General features: G+C 47.7%; 7 protein-coding genes across 7 annotated transcripts; 3 read left to right on the plus strand and 4 right to left on the minus strand.

The window, feature by feature from the left end:
* Positions 1–489: 489 nt before the first annotated feature.
* Positions 490–1,556, minus strand: DFJ58DRAFT_869396 (uncharacterized protein). The gene is made up of 5 exons (XM_041394267.1): positions 1,377–1,556; positions 1,175–1,326; positions 895–1,113; positions 805–848; positions 490–749 (listed from the first exon to the last, which is right to left on the minus strand). Exons 1-5 carry the CDS (start codon positions 1,518–1,520, stop codon positions 628–630), a joined length of 681 nt encoding a protein of 226 aa, XP_041236125.1. The 5' UTR covers positions 1,521–1,556; the 3' UTR covers positions 490–627.
* Positions 1,557–1,705: 149 nt separating this feature from the next.
* Positions 1,706–2,687, minus strand: DFJ58DRAFT_670762 (26S proteasome regulatory subunit rpn-1; the record flags this gene model as incomplete). Its single annotated transcript, XM_041382891.1, has 3 exons — positions 1,706–2,027; positions 2,064–2,476; positions 2,523–2,687. Coding segments are annotated over 3 exons (900 nt in total), but the record flags the coding sequence as incomplete, so codon positions are not given.
* A 167-nt stretch (positions 2,688–2,854) lies between these two features.
* Positions 2,855–3,407, minus strand: DFJ58DRAFT_869412 (uncharacterized protein; the record flags this gene model as incomplete). Its single annotated transcript, XM_041394268.1, has 3 exons — positions 2,855–3,003; positions 3,055–3,182; positions 3,233–3,407. 3 exons carry the CDS (start codon positions 3,405–3,407, stop codon positions 2,947–2,949), a joined length of 360 nt encoding a protein of 119 aa, XP_041236127.1. The 3' UTR covers positions 2,855–2,946.
* A 1,320-nt stretch (positions 3,408–4,727) lies between these two features.
* DFJ58DRAFT_821853 (uncharacterized protein) lies at positions 4,728–6,192 on the plus strand. Its single transcript, XM_041392043.1, has 3 exons — positions 4,728–5,135; positions 5,190–5,907; positions 5,954–6,192. The coding sequence occupies exons 1-2, from the start codon at positions 4,758–4,760 to the stop codon at positions 5,877–5,879; spliced, it is 1,068 nt and encodes a 355-aa protein (XP_041236128.1). The 5' UTR covers positions 4,728–4,757; the 3' UTR covers positions 5,880–5,907; positions 5,954–6,192.
* Positions 6,193–6,754: 562 nt separating this feature from the next.
* On the plus strand, positions 6,755–10,328 carry DFJ58DRAFT_750229 (uncharacterized protein; the record flags this gene model as incomplete). The annotated part of the gene is made up of 14 exons (XM_041387728.1): positions 6,755–6,843; positions 6,896–7,084; positions 7,145–7,295; positions 7,356–7,475; positions 7,526–7,591; positions 8,249–8,374; positions 8,435–8,512; positions 8,794–8,847; positions 8,895–8,945; positions 8,998–9,030; positions 9,077–9,214; positions 9,280–9,406; positions 9,457–9,569; positions 9,609–10,328. The coding sequence occupies 14 exons, from the start codon at positions 6,755–6,757 to the stop codon at positions 10,326–10,328; spliced, it is 2,055 nt and encodes a 684-aa protein (XP_041236129.1).
* A 1,976-nt stretch (positions 10,329–12,304) lies between these two features.
* On the plus strand, positions 12,305–14,136 carry DFJ58DRAFT_719387 (uncharacterized protein; the record flags this gene model as incomplete). Its single annotated transcript, XM_041384619.1, has 10 exons — positions 12,305–12,347; positions 12,406–12,520; positions 12,575–12,662; positions 12,705–12,751; positions 12,807–12,894; positions 12,932–13,079; positions 13,227–13,354; positions 13,485–13,616; positions 13,663–13,920; positions 14,041–14,136. The coding sequence occupies 10 exons, from the start codon at positions 12,305–12,307 to the stop codon at positions 14,134–14,136; spliced, it is 1,143 nt and encodes a 380-aa protein (XP_041236130.1).
* A 290-nt stretch (positions 14,137–14,426) lies between these two features.
* Positions 14,427–15,175, minus strand: DFJ58DRAFT_847721 (uncharacterized protein; the record flags this gene model as incomplete). The annotated part of the gene is made up of 5 exons (XM_041393509.1): positions 14,427–14,492; positions 14,656–14,731; positions 14,823–14,938; positions 14,982–15,050; positions 15,140–15,175. The coding sequence occupies 5 exons, from the start codon at positions 15,173–15,175 to the stop codon at positions 14,427–14,429; spliced, it is 363 nt and encodes a 120-aa protein (XP_041236131.1).
* Between the last annotated feature and the right edge of the window lie 6,830 nt (positions 15,176–22,005).

Raw genomic sequence — 22,005 nt, forward strand, 5'->3', positions numbered from 1 at the left:
GTCCTTACGAAATAATAGTATCCTTAAAGTGCCTTATTTGCCTGATTTTAAGTGAACCGCCTTAGTTTAAGGAAATGTATCTACTTTTCTCCTTATTTTAAGGCGGGAAAACGGCCTTAAGCTTGCCTTATTGTGTGAATTGAGGCACTTAAGGAGCAAATAAGGCACTCGATGATTTGCTGATGGCGTCATAACCTCAAGAGGAACGTAGACAGGGGCGCTATAGTGGTTGACACGGTGAAGTGAAAGGGCAAGCTCTAAGACTCTTGTGGAACGCTGACATAAGCGCGTGCCCCTATTGCGGCACAGCCGCATCACAGGGTGACAACAAATCATGCCCTTATACACAATTTTCTGGCAGTCTTAAAACAGCGCGATGACCAGTTATTCAGGCTTCCGTCCTCAGCACATACACTCCAGAACAACTAAATTGTGCTCGCAACCATGGTGATTGGACGAGCATTCCACCAAGCAAGAGACCAACGACTATGTAAAACATGAAGCTCGTCGTGCATATTCAGATGCTTAAAAACCGCGTAGAGACCGTACCAAATGTCTTCGAATTGTAAATACATGACCGCAAGATCAATTACAAATTCTGTGCCGCATCAATGTTACCTTTTCACTTCAGAATAGCGACATCGCCAGCCCCATAAGCTTCTGCATCTCCCCTGGCTCCATGTTTACTTTACCCGTCGACTTGTACTCTCCCATCGAGCGCATCGCAGTCGCCGAAGCTGATTGCATAGCTATGGGTAGCACGTCATTAGCGCAAGTGATGATATATCAGGTGGAAAAACTCACCTTGCGACTTTCCTTGACTGCCTCTTGTCGAAAAGCTTGCCTGCCTGGGTCATCGTCAGGGCAATCTGCAGGATTGAGCATATCGACTACGAAGATGGCGAAGCTGATGGATGCTGCGCACCAGAAGAAAGGCCGGCAGATGGTCTCGCATGTGGAGCGTCCGCGTCGGGATGGAATCCACCCTGTGGTCTACCTCCTTTCTGCGGCCTGTCGCCCGACTGGTTATTTGCAGCTGCGATCTTCCGCGCCTCGACAGCGGCAGCTGCGCCTGTAGCATCATTCGCCATCGGCTTGTCATCATGGCCGGAACTACAATATATGACATTCAATTTAGCTCAACTCGATAGGGCATTCATTAGGAAGAACCTACCCATAAGCGTGAGCGTGAGCAGAGAAATTAGACTTGTAATTCTCTTCGTCGAGCCCGCCCGAGGGCTTTGACTTGGTAGCGAGGTGGGTTAGGGGAATCGCCATAAGCGGCTGCGTTATCTGGGGTGTGCGAGTATGACTGTGCTGATTGACCTACTTCGCCATTAATTAAAGGGAGGCGATACTTGACAGTCTAATCATACCTGGCGAAGGCCCATTGTAATAATCACTCGCAGCACCTCGGCCCGATCCTCCTTGAGGAGGCGGCCCAGGAGGTGGAGCATAACCACCCGCTGGTGCATGACTGGATGGTGCCCCAGGAGCACCAGCAGGGGATACGTACACATTGCTTCCACGACGTGGCTCCAGCGATTTTGGGACAGTCAGCCTCTCCCATCCAAAGTCCTCAGCGGGGCCGGTGAAGCAGGCATTGAGCATGTAAACGCATACAGCGCCAAGCGCCAACGTATCATCCAGAGAACGTGCCCTGACATCAGGCAACGAACGCGACACTCCAATGACCGAGTCGATGTCACGAGTGATAGTGCTTTCGGGTCGAGGAGGGATGGGAGCTATGCCTTGCTAACGAGCGGAGACAGAAGTACAAAAAGTGGAACGTACTCGTAGTCTCAAGATGACTCTTGTGTACATCTTCAAGGCTCTTCGGATCTGCGACGCCCACCTCTTTTCCGAACTCCTTCAAGTGTCTACTGAGCTGTGTGGTGCTTAGGCACTTTGGGATGTCTTCTGGGTATTCATCATCTGCGTCTGCGTCTTCTGAAGCAGACGCTTTCAGCCATTCGATGGGAATTTGTGGACGCGCAAGAAGAAAAGCAAGCTGCTTCTTCATTACCCTGAGCAAATATCAATGTGCATCTGACGCGACTTACGGGTTCTCAGAGGCATTGACGCCTTGTCGGATGAGTGCAGCGTCATTAAGGCGGATCGCGACACTGAGAGCTTCGGGGAATTTCGAGAATCGAAGGTAGATCTTGTGTATCGTGCGCAAGAAAGTGACATCCTCGGGAGGAGGGACCGGAGCGGGCTTTGATTTAGGCGCGCCTGAATCAGCCTCTGATACTGGTAGGGGGACTGCTTCTTCACCCTCTTGACGGATGGTATACTCCCCTCCTAGTTCAACAGTAATATGACGGGCGCATTCGTGCCCCCAAGAACCTGGTTCAGAGATTTTGGATGTAGGAGGGAGGAGAGATGCAGAAAGAATACGGTAGCGGAGGGTTCCTCGTGATTCAGTATCGGAGTATGTCATAGCGAGAACAGAGAGAATATGGGCGAATAGACTCTGCATGATGATAAGCCAGAGTCCTACAGAAAGGCTTTCCTCGCACCTTGTTTTCGGATGCGGGCCATGTCTCGAATAGTTCCTGGAGGCCAGAATAATGTGGGCCTAGAAACTTGAGTGGTTTTGGAACGGAAGTCATGGACGACGTAGATGTTCTTATGAGTGTGTGGAGCGTTTCAAGAGCAGGACGGTACAGATGTGTGTTTAATTCCTGCTGCTAATTTAATTATTGGTCGCGGCTGCACATCGTCCGGGTTTGACCGGTGGTACGTGAATTCCCTGGTGTGTCTGAAGTGATAATATCTACAGAATGGTCATTACAGGCGGGACATCTTCCAATGGACGTCCTCACCATAACGTAGCCATGTTCATGGTGTGCAGCGTCGTCTCCCGTGTAAAAAAACTCCAGCGTATGGCTTCATGTACGTCTCCAGGTAACGGCTGTGGTCGTTGTATGCAGAACGGGAAATTTAAGGCCAAGGTTGCTTAATGACGAGAGCTCCCTCGACATTGCTTCCTTCTAATTCCTGCGAACTTTGTCAATATCATAATTGAACGACATGCATTAATTTGAGTACCTTTCCACTAACAGGGTCCAGAATAGCAGGCTCAATACCGAAGAAGGGAACAGTTGCAGCACCAGGCCTAGTCTCAATCGCACCAGAGTCCGAGTGGGGTGACGACGATCGATCCAGTCTCAGTTTCCCTTGAAGACGATATTGAGCAAGGTCGTGGATACTTCGTGAATGCACTTACCAGAACATGTCAACGATAGCGCACTGCTTCTTGCCAACATGTTCGTTATACCTGTTCCAGGCTTCGGCCCACCGACGGAGCCAAGGACACGTAAACTGCCGGGATCATGGTTCTCCACGTGCTGAGCGCTTGTGGCACCATTGAATGATGATTGGCGATCATGAATGGTCGACATATATGTAATTTTTCGACGGAGACGAAGAGACGATCCGAATCTCGCTAAAGTGCCAGAGACACCAAGTAGTGCTTGGAGCCTCAGATCTGATGATGAGCACGACTTACCTTTGACCTTTGACAACATTGTAGTGTCTTGCATGACGAAGGCTTCGTTGCTTGATCATGAAGGTCACCTATGTACTAGTGGCAAATATAGTACCACATGTGCAGCTGATCGCAGATGTGCGCGCGCGCCGTGACTCTTCCGACAATTCAGCGGCTGAGAAGCGAGTTGGATTTTTGGGGTCGCATTGACGTGAATGACAGCACGCGCAGGGGCTTGACAAACCGAATTTTCCTGCCGTGAAAACATCGCGAAATGAATATTGTATACGTATATGTTTAGACACAGAATGGCAAGGAGCTTATATAATTACATAAAAAAATATTCTTCCACGCAATGCAGCCGTCTGGGAAGCCCACATTCGCAAATGAGTCCGCTGACTTCAAGAACGTTTTGTACACAACACCGAATGGAAGTGGCGATACTGAAAGCCCCCCAATTGCAATGCAAGTAAGTTAAGTTAGTTAGTTAGTTATGTGTAAACTGTCGGGATGACGGGGATCGATGAACGATGGTTGAATATTGAATATAATTGTCAGACTGTTAACGTTCAAACTAACTAACTAACCCATTGGAGTTGGTGAAATCGACATCGGGCGGGAGCTTTGTTTTGTGTAGCCAAGTTAATTTGGTAGAGTGCTTACTAAGCGAGTGACATAAGCTGTCAGGGTTCAGGCCTCAGGGTTTATGGGCGTGACTATAGGCGCTCGCTCGCTCAGTTTGAGGTTTCGTTCGTTCTATCACAAATTTTTGTCTAAGTTAAGTTACGATCTGTTCGTCAGCTTCAGCAGACACGAAGCGACTGGTAAGCGCTCTCACTTGTCGCTCGGAAAGGCTCTAATATGCTAACGTAACAATAGGGCCTACTATCAGATCAATAATACTTGGCGCGCTTAAACGATGCGACGAAGTACAAATTTGGCACCGGACCTACTAGCACTCGGCGACATGTATGTATTCATTCAGATCTCGCTTCAAGTACTGAATGCAACCTTCCAAGACGACGGCGATGTACCAGGCCTTTTCTAACCTCAATTCAGTTTGCATTTAATCTCCGTGCACACGAGGGGGGGACTACATGATAAGCTAAGTACGTCAAACCCGGACGATGTGCAGCCGCGACTAACTTAAAACCCAGAGCACAGAGCCACAATGAGAGTTGTCTTCATTGCGCCCCCTCCCCTTCTCTCGATCTCTACATCTGTAGCTGCTGAACTAGGCTCTGCGCGTACCTCACTCTCCATCATGCCTGCAAATACAAATAGTGTCGATAGTGCTTATACTTCAGCAGCTAAAACTGATCTGCAAGGATTTGAACTGGCGGAACATCACTTTGGTCCCTTACTTCGCCCAACTCGTGCCACAAAGAGCCCATGGACCAATTATTCTATCAATCGCCTCCAAACCAATCAAAAGTACCGCACAGTCGTCTCAGTGCCACGCAAGGTCTCTGAGGATGACTCCGAGGAGGATGAATACGACAAGTACTCCGACGACGCTTGGCTTTCCAACAGCATCAAAGCTTGTGTTTCTCAGATTGAGGATGAAATGGACTTTGAGCACGGCACACTCCAGAAATGCATCACCATTTTATGCAACGAGACGGTGCTCGATGACGAGGAAGTGCGTACAACTTCTTGACACTATTTCATTACTGACATTCATGGTGATCGACAGCCACGCTCCACTGATCATATAGTTAGGATCTACTCACCCACTGCGCCAATGTACATTGATGTGCATTTTCAATACTACCGCCGCTCGCGTCGGTCGGAGGTCGAGTGGCAATATACCCTCGGGTACAAGATCCAACGCCGCCCACTTGCGACGGCAAGCAATGCACTTGCTATCAAAAATGAGCTCAAGATGGGCGGGCCTGAGGATGTGTACGCGTACCATGGGTGGCAAACCTTAGGCTGGGGTTTTTATGAGTACTCCTATAAAAACTATGGCGAACGTGGGCGACGCGTTGAGTTTGGGAGGGTAGAGTTGCACGAGGAAGGAGTTATGGACGTTCACGAGGTGTTGTTCGGGGAATTAGAGAAACCTGCTGGAACCGACTCAGAGGCCATGCTCGCATATCACCGATCACTCGTAAGGGGCATACGGCTGCTTCTCGCTGCTGTCGGTATTTCATATGATGTTGCGTGTACTGATGATGAAAGTGATTACAGGCCATATGAGTTGATGCTTGAGGGGCTGAGTGACAAATGGGTCGCGCGGGGGATACGAAATGCGTGTGGCCTCCGACTCGCCAGAGATGCAGAAGAAGAACGGAAAGGTGCCATGGAACGACAGGAAGCAAAGGGTTACGACGATGACTCCGAGGACGACAAAGGGGATTATGACTCTGGCTACGGTTTCTGAGGATCAGATGATCATGGATGGGTAGGAGGTGAGTGCGAGGAGATCGAGGATTCTAGTAGCCTGATCTGGAAAGCAGTTGCGTTCCAAAGAATAACGAGTGTGCTACATATGATATTGATACGTTTGAAGCTAGCACCTGTCATAGTTCAAGTTCATCGACATCTGGCAGCGGTGAGATGGAGTCATGGACCCAGCCGCAATCACATACGATGACCGATGGCAAAGAGCTTCATATAATGTACAATGGCACAGCTCTGTCTGCTGCGACCTTAAACAGATAACTTCGTCCGTCCTGTTGACATGGAGAAATGAGAATACATTATTAGAGCCCCAGGTGAAAGTCTGAATGAATCAAGTCTCACCGTTTGTGTGACCAATGGAGTAGGCGAATATATCAGATCATGTGGGCATCCATAGAACGTCCAATCAATGGCATCGCCCTATCGCTCACACAAGTGACCTCAAGCAAAAGTATGAATCAATAAAGTCCACATCTACGATAATTGCTACGGAAAAGTGAGTGAATAACAGATCATTCGAACACCCATCAATATCACAGAGGATGATGAGAAGTGGAAAGTAAGCACGTACCGTAGAAAGCCATCCGGTAGAGCTTTGAATGTAACTCGTTTCTGCAAGCTCGATGTATGAGGATCCGTACCACAACTCGTCGATATGGAGTTGAGGAAGTGTAATTAGGTATTCCTCAGTCTCCCCAGACAGAAGAGATGCAGTCTGAACTGCATGCCTTTACGACGATGCTTCCACCTAGAGTTGAAGTGACACGTGCGTTAGGCATGCGGGGTGATATGTGACACAAAAGGATGATTTTCAAAGAAACACAACGTACCGCTGGAACCCATCTTCTGGGCACCATGTCCCGTCAAAATCACACCTTTTTCGAGGTTCTCTATGCGGTAAGCTGTGATAGGGAAGGCAGTGGGAGACTTGTTCTACGACCACGGTAGTTTTGCCTCCATGAGCTGCGTTTGCTAGCTAATACAGCTCCTCATCAGCCTTCCTCGCCTCGAAGACATCCAGCATTTGCCCATCGGACGTTATCTACAGCAACAGGGAAGTCAAGCGTCGTCAACAGGCGGCTATACTGTCAAGTATTGCGGTGATCTGACCGCAGTCCAGCAAGCACAGGTCACCCATTGGATATTTGATAACATCGAAGGGGCGCAAGAGACTGTGGTGCAATGGTAAGGCTGCGCGGCATTTGCTCACGCACTCACTATTATGTTCGCATGCAACAAGCGCAGCATATTGGAGGCAGACCCCGACTACCCCAGAGATGGCACCGCGGACGCGCAGGAAGAATTCATTCTCGAAACCGTATGGTCAACCATTTTAAACCAGACTGGCAAAAGCACAGACGTGATCCACACGGATGTTGACCTGGAATGTCTGTCGGTCTTCGAACAGCGCCTGTTCGAGAAGTCGGCTTAGTCAGGCTCTGCAGGAAACTATCAGTGGGGCCTGGATGCTGGGAACCATCAAGATGATTGGGACCCATATGCTGGGCTCCCATCCCACTGGAACCACGAGGATCGTGATGAAGGAGATCCCGGTTATGATGAAGACGAGCTTGAGGTACTATGCTTTCCGACTTTCGACACGGTCCTAGTTAACGATCAACTTAGCGCGGGCCAGGTTTCAGTGACAGCGACGATGTCGAGCAACATACGTCAGGACCTCGGAAGCGACAGGTAGCAAGATCCCATGGAGGACTAAGAAAGCGAAGAAAGGTGGCACTGACCGCGTCTTGAGATGATGCCCGCGACTGCGCAGTCACTTGCTCAGAAGAAAGAAAAATAGCATTGTATACGCAGGAATAAGACTACAATGCAATATGAAAGATTGTTTGGGGACAAGGAAGATAGTCGTTGAAACGATATATGGGAGACCTGACTTGCAGACCAGAAGTACTTGTGATGATAGTGACTTGCGAGCGTGATTATGATAATAAGGAGTGGGCGCATGCTCGACTCCATGGTTCGTTTGGAGGACAAGGATTGGGAGCTTCCAGTAACTAGCAGTCAGTGTAATTGATGCGCACTCAAGGCTAGCCTAGTATTTGGGAGCAGCGCAGCAGTGGTCGCGGCAGTTGCCGCAGCAGTCGCAGCAGTGGCGCAGCATTTTCACGATGCCTAGGCCTATCCATCGATTCCTAGGGTGTTTTTGTTGCCATTGTAATATAATATGGTACTCCACTTCCATCCAAGTATATGCACCCGATTCTTAAGCGACTTTTCAAGGCAACTCCTTATTCAAGTTTTATGAATGCGTGTCCTCTGCAGCGCGACTACCTTCGCACGATAATTGAAAATGCGCGGCAACTATTCGTTAATGTACGACATTGAAAGCGCATGAATGCATGTATCATCAACCACCCGTATATGAAAGAACCTCGCTTTAAATGGACAAAACGCAAATGCAATACATTGAGGAATTCCACTCCAGACACCGAGGAAACAGCTCCTGAAAGCTTGGTATGTGGCTTTTCAGGATCACTTAGTTCACTGGCAAATATTGATGCATCCTTCGTCTAGCACCCACGGGAATCGGTGCATCATGACGAAACTATCTATGCTTTGGTTAAGGGCGGTGTCAAGAGGTCAAGGATCTCGGTAAGTCCACCGTCCACGACCATGCGCAATGAGTGTCCTGGAATACGACCAAGATTGGCATCAGCACTCGAAGGATTCCACCAGCCGTAACCTTGTTCCTCCGAATGTCTATCTTGAACGTACTTCATCAACCTTGGTAGGTTCTTAAACCTGCCCTCCAGGCGCTTCGGGGTATTTAAGAGGCTGTAAAGCACATGCATCCACGTTCGGAACCAGCGACAACTGTGGTTTCTCTGGTTCAAGATGCACAAGAGGATCTCAATGCTGTTGACAGTTGATAGGACATATATCTCGAACTCAGGATACTCGACGCTGTTATCGGAGAGATTGTGGATGTATGGGCTCTCTTCTCGATTAGAACTGAACTAATCTAGTCCCACAGGTACATCCCTATGCAAAGATGGCACTGGGCGTGTTGTCTCCTGCAGCGAAAGTATGTTTTCATTTTCTCTCTCCCTCTCTCTTACTGTTACTCAGGTATGCAGATTAATCTAGCTCGAGTCGATCGCGACGCAGCGGTGCTCAAACTTCTCGATAAGTTATCTGAAGTTCATAGCTTCATAGCACAACACGAGATGCATGGCAAAATCTCGTCAATACGCGGCAAAATCTCGTCGATGCGCGCTATCCTTGGAAAGATTTCTCAGCAAACCCGTGAATGTGCGCGTTCGATCAAAAATTATTCAGAGACCAATAAAATTTGTGAGTCTTAACACGCTACTGCGCTCTGTACAGTCTCAAGCTTCAACTATTGTCACAGGGAGTAGACCGGAAAGAACGTCATCTGGGAAACGGAAGATACAATCCAAAAGTACAATAATGTGTTCGATACGTTCATGCAAACCTTCCGGGACCAGGTCGCTCATAACATAGCCATACATGTCCACCGCAGGGGTAAGGGTTCAGACATCCTTGTGACTTGACATATATTCATACCTTTTCAGAAGAAATATTGAACCTCGGCAACATGACTTATGCAGACGGCACGGAACTAGATGCCAGAAAACAGTGTCTTCAAGGGACGCACACGGAAATCCTTTCCCAGATCACTGAATGGGTCAACAGCACTGGGGACAACATTCCACGCGTGCTGTAGCTATCTGGCCCTGGAGGAAAGGGGAAATCGGCCATCTCCCATACCATTGCTAAGTGGTTCGAAGATGTGGGAGGGCTTGGTTCATGTTACTCTTTTGACCACCAACGAGAAGCAGATCATCGGCATGAAGAGATATTTTCCACGATTGTGCGCGATCTGGCTGACCGTGATCCGGAGATGAGGCGGGCATTAGCAGATGCAGTTCAGGCCGCGAGTTCACTCAAGAAGACGGCAGACATCATTCAGCAGTGGCAGAAACTTGTTATCGGACCACTGGGGAAGTCATCTGGGTCAACTGAGGAACCCATCGTGATCGTAATCAACGCACTGTATGAGAGTGGTGGAGAAGAGACACGAAACAACCTCCTCCATATTCTAGCTGCCAAACATCAAGACCCTGCCGTTCCCAAAATCACAGATCTCCCAATCGACTTTCGCTTCATCGTTGCCTCTCGCCCGCTTGACGACATCAATGACGAGCTTCACAGTGTTCAGCATATTCTACAGATGTTCATGGATGATATTCCACTAGGGTTCGCAGAGCGTGACATCCGTGCTTACGTATCTAAGAAGCTGCAGGGGTCAGGTCTTGACGACAGAGAGTTTGCAGTCCTCGCTAAGAAACCTCATGGACTTTTCGAGTGGGCTCCCCCCTCAGCGGCACCACCGACCCAGATTCCCCAATCCAACCCCTTTACGCATCCTTTCGTGATTTCTTAACAAACGAAAGATCCAGCGGAGAGTCTTTCATCGACGTGTCGAAGGCGGAACACGACTCTGCATTCGGATCACTTCGAGTGATAGAACACGGTCTTCACTTCAATATCTGTGATTTGAAGTCGTCATATCTGCCTAATGGCGAAGATCCTAGGCTACAAGAAAGGGTCCAAAAACGCATTCCCCCATATCTGTCATATTCATCTCGATTTTAGACGTCGCACGTACGAACCGCAGTCTTCGACAAGGAGCTCGCAAAAGAAGTGTGCTCCTGATTCAACAGCGAGCGGCCGCTTTTCTGGATCGAGTTACTCGCATGGATCAATGCACTCAGCGGTGCAGTTCCTGCCCTTCCGCTCATTTCCCAGTGGCTGAAAGTGAGTATATTGCTACTGAGTGCCACATAAAGCGCTCATGCGTAACCACAGGGACATCCAAAATTCAAGGACGTCTCGTCGACTGCAATGGACGTACAAAGATTCATTCAAGTCTTCGGCGCCATCATTTTACACGGTACACCACATCTATATGTATCAGCACTCCCATTCTTGCCTGCCAACTCTCCGCTGTCCAAAAGTCTTTCTGCACGGTTTCCGAATATTCTTCATGTGGCATCTGGAGGAGATATGAACTGGCCGGCTGTTCAGACTGTGCTCAGGTGGCACACTGGTTCACTTCTGTCAGTCTCGTTCTCGCCGGACAGGACTCGCATCGTCACTGGTCCAAGGGATGAGACTGTTCAGTTGTGGCATACTGCGATGGAGCAGTCAGTCGGTGAGTCCATGCGGGGGCACACTTCGTCAGTTTCCTCGGTCTCGTTCTCGCCGGACGGCACTCACATTGTCAGTGGTTCTTGGGATTCCACTGTTCGGCTGTGGGATGCTGCGACGGGGCAGCCAGTCGGTGAGTCTTTGTGGGGGCACACTAACCACTAACTCAGTTAACTCGGTCTTGTTCTCACCGGATGGCACTCGCATTGTCAGTGGTTCGCATGATAAAACTGTTTGGCTGTGGGATGCAGTAACGAGGCAGCTGTTGCAACAGTGTGCCGTGTCACATCCTTCGGCATTCTCAGATGAACATTGCACGATCGAGGACACCACTACCATGAAATTGAACACTTGGAACAGCCACTTCACTTGCTTCTCGTCCAATTTTACCCATAACCTCTACGACACTTCCGAGTTAACGAAGGGGACATCCCATGACGACTACATTTCGCTAATGGAGAGAGCATTCCATGACGAGTGCAGTTCGACTCCCTTTGTCCTGAACGGTGACAGCAGGTCCATTCATTACCTCCTATTCTGGGCACCACCCGCTTCTCGACACCCATTTTATAGCCCTGGAACTGCATTAATGATACCCAGAGGTCCTGAGCTTGATTTGAGTTGCATGGCACATGGACAACACCGGTAAAAGTGCCAAGAGGAGTGAGTCTTTTCAAAGCCTATCTGTTCCTTGTGCTTACTAAAATCAACAGTTACAGACCTTAGTTCTGCAATGATTGTATTCTAGCGATCGATCCTTCGTGGATTTTTCGATATCAGATATGACTTGAATGTGACGTGTACAGTGGATCATGCCTTGTATCCTATATAGTCTATGCCCAGCATCCAGTCAGAGTTCAGGGTTGTCTGAGCGAGTGGCTTATTGAGGAGCTGAGTGCACGACTCTCATGATGCATGTATGGAAAGCGGGAGTGATCAGCTTCGTATCAGCTTCACTAAGCGTGTTTGTTTGGCTTTTTACCTGTCAGACCCCCAACCACTGCTTGAGAGAGCCAATATTAATGTTTCTGGTGATATATTCAAGATGCATTCCTCGTCAAATTGTGAGTCCTCCGATGGTTACGGATAGTAACTCAGGGAATGCTGATAGTACCTTAATGCAATGACAGCGCAATCTGTGACAGAATTCAATTCAAACTTCAACTTAAACATTCAAGTTGACGAGTGCTGGATCATGCTCCCGACATTATGACTGATCGTTCTTGGCGCACCAACCAGCATAAGCCATGTCGTGAGTGTTAAGCCTGCATCCGAGACTGCCAGTTTCACTGATTGTTGAGCGAGCATAGCTCCTGCCAGGGAAATACAAGAACCGGCTCAGTTTTATTTCACGCTCAACATGAGTGATGTTGACATCGTGTGCCACCTCAAAGACCATTATGACCAGGAGGAATATGGACTCAGGTCCATGTCTTACATATGTCCAGTGCAAATACTTCAACTAATTTATCGTGCTAGCGTTGTCAGCTTCCGTCGGATGCGAAATAGCTGTGGCTGGAAATGGACCAGGCAACAGCAACATATTCTCGAGTCCATCGAACAGCATGTCCGGGAGATTCGACGACGATTTCCCCACTGAGGTGCCGAGGCCATCAGACGAGACCTGCGCCAGCAGTTCAGTTTTCATGTACCCCGGTGAGTTGCTGTTTACTTGCTAGTACTGTTCACTACTAAATCGATGATTGATCAGTGAACTGATTGCCAAGCTTCTCAAGATCACAGAGCCGAATGCTGTGGAAGCTAGGCGTCGTGGATGTCTCAAACGGAGGCGTTTTTTGGTGTGCGGGGGTTAATGATGTCTGGCCCCAAGACCAGCACGACAAATGGCTGCGCTTTGGGTTATGGCTGCATATCAGCCTCGATCCATTCACTGGCTGGATTAATTGGCTGAAGGTTTGGTGGACCAACAAGAATCCACGCCTCATTGCTAGATACTACCTTGACTGTTGCCGAAAACTCGGAGGTATGTCACCAAGCATCTCACATTGATCAGACATTGATCATGTCTTTTTTTTTGCAATCTCAGCTGTACCTTTGATTACTCAGAGCGATCCAGGCTCTGAAAACTTTTCTGTTGCCAATGCACAAACAATGATCTGACATCGCCTAGATCCAGCACTCGACGGAACACTTCAGCACCGCTGGATGCGAAAGCACCAGAACATCAAGCCCGAAATCATGTGGTCTGTGCTTCGCAGGGACTTTGCTCCAGGTTTTGAGAATATCCTGGAGGAAGGTGTCACTAGGGGACTATACGACGTCAACAACACGCTGCAAAAGTATGCAACACTTCCTTGCATATGTATTCACTGACAATCTCTGTCTATCTAGCTATGTGTTCTGATGGCTTGCAATTCCATGGCTCCAGGCTGAGCTCGATGCATGGGCTCATCGTAGAAACCATAACGCTCCCCGTAGGGACAAAAATAAGATTCTTCCTCATGGCATTCTGGCAATTATTTGCGCGAAACCTCGTGAATTCAATTCACTCGACTTCAAAGTATGTCGTCCATGACTGCAGCTCAACACTACTTACTCTTCTCAAGGTTCCAGTGCCAAGTGCGCTCTTTGATGAGGTCGAAGCAATTTATGCTCCCCCAGATCATCCTGTCTCCGATCTCATGCCACCTTCATTCGAGCAACGTGCACAATATCTCTATACCTCACTCGGCAAACCACAAGTGTCATCGGATTCATTCTGGAATGTATATCAGATGTTACTGGCACAGTTCCTGGCGATTGAAGGTGAAGATGACCTGACAGTCCTGCTTTCACAGGGAGTTACGGAACCTGAAGATGAGAATGTTCTATTGCTTCCGAGCTTGCAGGACCTCCCTCGAAATACTGGCTTAGTAGGGCCTGCTGGCTATCAGTATATGGGTGGCATGCTGAACCCGCCGACGCAAGCACTTCATGGTGTTCAGGACTGGGGACCACAAGGGGAGCATCAGGATGATGAAGATCAACCAGAGTTTGCAGAGTTCACGGATTTCGAGTCCGAATCTGATGGCCCCAAGTAATACATCAAGCTCGTCAGCATTGTCTTTAGCTACATCATGTCTATCTACTAGGGATCGGTGTTACCGATTTTGACCTTGCTTGCTCGAACAAATATTGAAATTTATGATTCATGATATAAACGTAAAGGTTCAGTGTGATACAATGACACTAGTACTATTTTCCCTTTATGCTTGCACTCCTCTGCCTCTTAGCAGGTCTGGTGGCAGTGGAGTATGATAAACGGCAGTCTTTACAGGACCTGCATGAGGACCATTCCATGTCGACGTTGTGGAAAGTATGCGTGACTGAGTCAGTGATGTCCCAGTTGACTGACTTGCAAAGGCTTATGTGGAGCTACAGCGTAGGGCACCGGTTTCTGCAGGCACTTATATGGTCATTTCAGAAATAGGTTTCAAACTTGTGAAAAAATTTCTTTTCATGGGCTGGTACATATCATGGAGGGTACTTCTAGGAATGATATGAGCCAACAATTAAAGAAATCGGCGGTTGGGTTGTGGAGATATGGCCAAAATACTGACATTTTGGCCCCACCACCATATGTCACCAATATTGATCTCCAGGTGGTCCAGGATTATCACCAATCGATTCCTACACCTAAAAAACACTAGGACAGGCCTTTACAGTATCGGTCTTAAGTTAAATTCAAGCACAGCAAAATATAGGAGGTAGGAGGGGGGAGGAGGACCTTGTATATCTCAAGAACGCGATTTTTTCTGGGAAATCTGGCTCGACCATCGTGTTCAGGTGGATCAAGAACCCCCAGGAAAAATGCTTTTGTAGCACTGGCAAGTCATGGGAAGTCTGTAAAAATCGATCTTTGTGGGGGGGTATGAGGCAAACTGACATATTTCAATTCAAACAGGCTAGAAATAATCTGGGACCATCTCCAATCGATTCCTGTGATCATAAAACACTAGGAACATCCTTTGATATATCAGTATTCACATAATATGAAGATATATGAGATAGGAGGGGGAGGGGGACCTTGCATATCTCAAGAACCTGATTTTTTTCTGGCAAATCTGGCTTGACCATCATGTTCAGAGGGTTCAATAACCCCCAGGAAGGATGCTCCTGAAGGACTGACAAGTCATGGGAAGCCTAGAAAAATCGATCTTTGTGGGGGGGGGCATCAGGCAAACTGACACATCACAATTCACATGGGCCCGGATTGACTCTGAGACCATCTCCAATCACTTAATATGATACAAAAACACTAGGAACATCCTTTTATACATCAGTATCGACATGGAATCCTGCCTCTGGGCACAGTAGGTAGTAGGTAGGGGGAGTGGGGGTAGCATCACTCTGAAATATGATTTTTTTCGGACCAAACCAGTGTTCCCATCAGATTCAGACGGCCAAATAACCCCAGAAACAAGTTCTATTTGAAGCCAAGCAAGTCATATGAAAGCTCAAAAAATCAATCATTGGGTGAGGCAGCATAACAGGGGTGACATTGCTTACATAAGCACAAGCGGTCAACTTGACCATAGGTGGGCAAACTTTGCAACAACATGACTTTGCCATATCAAATTGTTGCTCCTACTGGTCTATGGCTTCAGAAATAAGCCTGAGATCAAGCTATGCAAGTCATGCAAAGGCTGACAAAATTGACTTTGGGTGAGGGCCTCAGCACAACAGGACTTGATAACTCATGACTTTGGAACATGATTTTTTCGCACCAAACAAATGCTGCTATCAGATTCAGGAGGCTCAATAACTTCTAGAACAAAGTCCTATCTTGAGCCAGGCAAGTCATGTGAAGGCTGAAAAAATCGATCTTAGAGGGTAAGGCAGCATGACAGGGGTGTTCAAATTTGAAACATGATTTTTACACATGAAATGGGCATGCCCACTCGATTTAGATGGTTCAATAACCTCAGGAACAAGTTCAAGATACAGTCATACATGTCATATGATGGCTGGAAAATCAATCTTAGAGGAGGAGGCAGCATATCAATGTTGGTTATTTGCTTCTAATAAGCCAACTTGCAAAATTTCAACAAGCATCTTCCAATTACAATATATAGATTCGTTTGATTGACGCTGATCATATGCACAAAAATGTGCTGTTTCATCGAATATTTCTTATGATAAGATGTGGCTTTATTATTGTGGCCTGATGTGACAATGATTATATAAGCAAAAATGCGGTTCAACTTGAACCAAAAATTCTCTTTCTTGCTTCTCCCTCCCTCACTCATGTATTTAATTGCTGTCCCTTTGTAAACTGTACATATTTTGTCTTTGTAGTTCTGGGGCCTTTTGTGGTTGGTGTTTACCCTTTGTGAGGGTCAAACCATTGTGATGGCACCACCTTTTTTCGCTTCTGGGGGCTTTTTATGGATGGTGCAACCCTTTGTGAGGGTCGAGTCATTGTTTATGACACCAACTGTTTTGATTCTATGGTTGGTGCAACCCTTTGTGAGGGTCTAGTCATGTTTATGGCACCAACCATTTTGATTTCTGGGGGCTTTATGGCTGGTGCAAACCCTTTGTGAGGGTCTAGTCATTGTTTATGACACCACCTTTTTCCCTTCTGGGGGCTTTTATGGTTGGTGCAACCCTTTGTGAGGGCCAAGTCATTTTTTATGACACCAACTGTTTTGATTCTGGGGGCTTTATGGCTGGTGCAACCCTTTGTGAGGGTCTAGTCGTTGTTTATGACACCACCCCTTCCCTTGTGGGGGCTTTATGGTTGGTTGCAACCCTTTGTGAGGGTCGAGTCATTGTTTATGGCACCAACTGTTTTGATTCCGGGGGGCTTTTGTGGTTGGTGTAACCCTTTGTGAGGGTCGAGCCATTGTTGATGGCACCAAACTGTTTCAGATCCGGGGGAATCTTGGTTAGTGTGACCCTTTGTGAGAGTCAAACTACTGTCAGTACTAACAAATGTTGCTTCTGACGGCATTTTGACTTTGTGCATTTATTCTTCGTGTCGCCCTGTATGATAGTCAAATCCCTGTTAATAGCACTAATGTGACTAATAATTTTCGCTTTTGAGGGGCCTGTGTTGTTGTTGTCACCCTCTACGAAGATCAAGCCATTGCTGACAGTACTAATAATAATTTTCACTTCTGGGATGGTTTTCCGGTTGATGTCACCCTGCATGAGTCTAATATTATCACCCGATATGAACAAACAAATTTCGCTTCTTGAAGTGTTTCGAGGTAGAATGACCATCATACTTGTATGTTTGTCACTGGATTCTCTATACACCTGGGTGACTCAAACTTCAAGAAAGATGTCTGAAACCAGCATAAAATTCTGTCCTCGCACCACCCTATGTAAGTAGATGAGCCACTGGCTATGACACATAGATAAGTTTGTCTATTTATTGAACAAGTTAAAAACTATAGTGACTGCCAGTATATGCAAGCCAAGAATAATAGATGTGATGTAGGGAGTTGTGCCTACAGGCTCACACACCTGGTATCGTCAGGGCATTCAGACTGTCAAGTAACCTGGATTGCACATTCAGATCATGATTGATGACTTGGATGACATCAATAATAGATGGATGCACGTGTCTGGTGATGGAATGGACATTTGACAATGTCCTACCTGGTCCAATAAGATCACTAGATGTCTGAAGTCTGAGATCTACTTATATGGATCACATATTCAGGTGGGCCTCCTGTGAATATTTGTGGTCTGTGATTGACTACCAATAGCCAATTGATAGCATCATTGTTTCACGGCAGGAATTCCAGTATCATCAATTCTAGAGAAATGTGATGACTGTCCACCATCAGAGATACTATTTTTCATGCTCCACAGTATGTCACCTTCACCTTTCTCACATCTCACCTTCCGTTAGTAGGAACAGTGATGACATGTCTATGAAATAGAGCGACCTCCTCTTCTCACCTTTTATTTCTCACTCTATTTCTTGGCCAGACATATCATTAGGGTTCCCACTAACAGAAGGTGAGATGGGAGAAAGGTGAAAGTGGTGATCTCAGACCTTGAATCCACTTGTCTTGTTCATCACTGTTCCCACCAATAACAGGTGAAATGTGAGAATGGCAAAGGTAGTGAAAATGAAGGCAGAAGGAAGTGACATTGAGCCTTACAGGGTAGGGTAGTAGGAAAGAGAAAGAGGGTACGAGAAACTGAATGAGTGACAGTATGAATGGGTATGTGGTAAAGTCATGAAATTATACCCCGGAAGCTATTTGATGAGTGGAAGAAGCTATAACTAGAGGATGCTATGAAATAACTCACAAATGTTGCTTTTACTGACCAGTGGATTCAATGTTCTTGAACATTCATTTTCCATGATTAATAACTTGGACTACATCAATAATGGATGCATGTGTCTGGTGATGAAACAGACATTTGACGGTGCCCTACCTGGTCCAATAAGACATCCTCCTCCTCTCTTTCTCTTTGTGTTCCAATGTCCTGAGAGCGACCAACGTAAGATCAGGTAACATCATAGTAAATATTGGCTATACAGTTAATTACAGTGTGTATGAATGCTCGAGTGTGCTGTATGATGCTTCACTTTCAAAAATCAAGTACTACGTGTCTACATCTATTCAGAATCGTGGAGCCTAGACAGAGGAAATGGTCTGCTCCGTCCGGAGGGACGTGGGGGAGGAGGGACCCTCTTGTGCTTGTTTGCCTTGGTTAGTATTTTGTGAAGGTCCCTGCGTTTCTGCCTGTCAGACCGCTTTCTGAGAGCTCCTAGAGCATCAAAGGGTGTGACATCCATTAGGTCTGCTGTAAAAATGCGTTTTCCCTTGATTATATTGACCGGGCGGCGTGCGATAGGTCCTCTCCGACTTTCACCAGCTCTCCCTAAGCATTCAATCTTGTAGAATGCCGGGTTAGTGATGAAGACAATGGCTGATTGTTTGACTCTCCATACAGCCGCAGCAGTGCTTGCAGGAAGACAGTGAATGTTTGAAAATATATCTGCAAGTCCATCCTGCAAGAACGCTCTCTCATCCTCGTCCATTCTTGTTAATAATCTGTGAAACTCTGCAATGTATCCTTCTCCAGTCCACAATGAAGACCACTGAGAGGATGCCTTCTTGAGCGATTTAGGATTGGGAAAGAAGGTGGACAATCGGTTTGCGAATGATTTTGACCTTGGGCCCATGCGTCCAGGGGTCACACCAGAATGGTCCTGGAGTCCGACATTACAGGCTTCGAAGGTCACAGCAGTCAGGGTGTCAGTGATGCTTGTTATCGTCCAACATTTCATGGCTTCCTGCAGTGATTCCGGGCATGGCCTAACTCCCTGGAAGATGTCATCTCTGAGCATGAGCCACAGGTGCCTGGTGCACATGACAAATAGTCGTCCCACAGACAGTTGCACGTGTGATAGTCTGGAAGGCCACACCCAAGGCTTCATAATGCTTGCTGGAGAGCTGGCTATGGCTGATTTCAGTCGAACCCATGAAGGCCTCCGACCAAGGGGAAACTCCTCGGATTCACGTTCTGCATCAGCTCTGGATATCTCTAGCCTCGCTGCTGTTCTAGCTCTCTGCACCTTCGTGTTTGCGCCCATGAGAGCAAGCACCGTGATGTCATCCTGCTGCTGGACATCATACAGGCAGGTATCGCTGGCGAGGTCGAATTCCTGCAGGAAGAACATTCCTGCAGTCTCTAGGACATTTCTATATTCCAAAAGGGCCAGAGATTCGCGTAGATGCGAGTCAAAAACAATTGGGGTGGAGGTTGTGGAACGGAGCATATAATTGAGGATGCTTGTGAGGACGCCGAGGTTTGGAGGATGTTTCCTCACTATGGCGATCTGAGTCCTTTGAATCTCACGCACACGTCTCGCCAGGAATCCAAACCACACCTCAGATGGGATCCATAGCACTGGGTCAGATCTCAGATACTCTTCTGCCTGAATCATAATCATTGACATTGAACCATTACACTCGAGTGAGGATCACTTACCGTCGATATTACACTACCAAGAATGAGTCTGGCGGCCTTCCCACTGGTCCTGTATTCATCTCGCACGCCATAGGTTTTGCCTTTGGAACCAGTCAACACTCTTTCGATATTGAAGCATTCGGTCATGTAATTTGATGATGCTTTGTAGGTTATGGGCCCTCCTAGGGTTGCCTAGGGTCCACTTTTTGCCTCCCACGGTCCAAAAAGGGGTTTAACGCGCGCGCCGCAACCACTATGCCTGGCCCTCTAGGACTGCCACCCCAACACCACCATCATTCGACCCCTATGCCTGGCGCTCTAGGACTGCCGCCGCCGCACCACCATCATTCGACCCCCCTCTGTGCGCAGTGGCACTCTGAGACTGCCACCCATGCTACATCATCAATCAATCATCCACTATGCCTGGCGCTCTAGGACTGCCGCCGCTACACCACCATCATTCGACCCCCGGCACTCCACCACTCATCACCATTCGACCCCCCCCCCCTCTAAGCTGGCCACTCACACCATTTCTCACTATGCCTGGCGCTCTAGGACTGCCGCCGCCAACACCACCATCATTCGACCCCACTTCTCATCATACTTGCAAAACCCCCTCCAAAATGACCCTGCACACAGCGGCCATCCAGGAAGGCCACCATGCCGCACCTTGGACTGCTGCCGCCGCACCACCATCATTCCCCCCTCCCCCCCTCTAAGCTGGCCACTCACCACCATTTCTCACTATGCCTGGCGCTCTAGGACTGCCGCCGCCGCACCACATCATCCGCCTGGCACTCTAGGACTGCCGCCGCTGCACCACCATCATTCGACCGCCCGCCGCCTGGCACTCTAGGACTGCCCCCACCACACCACCATCATTCAACCCCCACTCCACAATCTCTCCCTATGCACATTCTGAGAGTGCCACCCCATGGTGTACATGCTAAACCCCCACAACAGTTCCTCTACCAAAAATCACCCTGTGCACAGTGGCAGTCTGAGACTGCCACCAACGGACACCTCCATTGTGAGAATCTGATCAACTGCTACATCTGCTCACAACCACAGCAGTTCCTCCTATGAAAAATCACACTTTGCACACAGTGGCACTCTGAGACTGCCATACATGATAACCCCTCCATGCACCATTCTCTACTAGACCCCCACACCACAGTGGCACTCTAGGACTGCCACCAAAACCCCCTCTAAAAATGACCCTGCGCACAGCGGCCATCCAGGAAGGCTGCCATGTGTCATCATTCTCATCATACACACAATCCACTGCATTTCTCTATCAAAAATTGACCCCACATGCGGTGGCACTCTAGGACTGCCACAAATATGTCGCTATTCTTGATATTGTATATACAAACAACATTTCTCTAATCAAAAGTGGCACTCTAGGACTGCCACCATGCACACCTTCAAAACAAAATATGTCACCATTCTGGATATTGTATATGAGGTTGCGCACTTAACATTTCTCAATGAAAAATGGACCCCACACGCAGTGGCACTCTGAGACTGCCGCTATGCCCACACCTTTGGTTTTCATTCGCATCATCCTCTCTTTGCGCACCTTTGACATGCATCAGTAAACTACAATAGCCTCCTACAGCTCCTACAGAGTGCTACAGTGCTGACCCCACACGCAGTGTGGCACTCTGAGACTGCCACTATGCAACACACCTTTGACATACATCAGAAAACTACAATATCCTCCTACAGCTCCTACAGAGTGCTACAGTGCTTTAGTTTGGTAAAATTGACTCCACATGCAGTGGCACTCTAGGACTGCCACTATGGCCCCACATCTTTGATTTTCAATTCACACCACCCACAACATTTCTCTATCAAAAAAAAAACCCCACACACAGTGGCATCTAAGACTGCCACTATGCACACACTTTTGGTTTTTATTCACACCACCCTATCTTTGCGCACCTTTGACATATGTCACTCTT

The sequence above is a fragment of the Suillus subalutaceus genome, assembly GCF_016647625.1.
Source record: "Suillus subalutaceus strain FC151 chromosome Unknown DFJ58scaffold_240, whole genome shotgun sequence".
NCBI classification, from domain to species: Eukaryota; Fungi; Basidiomycota; class Agaricomycetes; order Boletales; family Suillaceae; genus Suillus; species Suillus subalutaceus.

Excerpts from the sequence above, each read along its gene's own strand:
- DFJ58DRAFT_821853 (XM_041392043.1), top strand. The coding sequence starts at position 4,758 with ATGCCTGCAAATACAAATAGTGTCGATAGTGCTTATACTTCAGCAGCT. Across the intron at positions 5,136-5,189 it reads CGGTGCTCGATGACGAGGAA|CCACGCTCCACTGATCATAT; the intron begins GTGCGTACAACT and ends GGTGATCGACAG.
- DFJ58DRAFT_869396 (XM_041394267.1), bottom strand. The coding sequence starts at position 1,520 with ATGTGTACGTATCCCCTGCTGGTGCTCCTGGGGCACCATCCAGTCATG. Across the intron at positions 1,114-1,174 it reads GCTCACGCTCACGCTTATGG|TTCCGGCCATGATGACAAGC; the intron begins GTAGGTTCTTCC and ends CATATATTGTAG. Across the intron at positions 849-894 it reads CCATCAGCTTCGCCATCTTC|GCAGGCAAGCTTTTCGACAA; the intron begins GTAGTCGATATG and ends ACGATGACCCAG.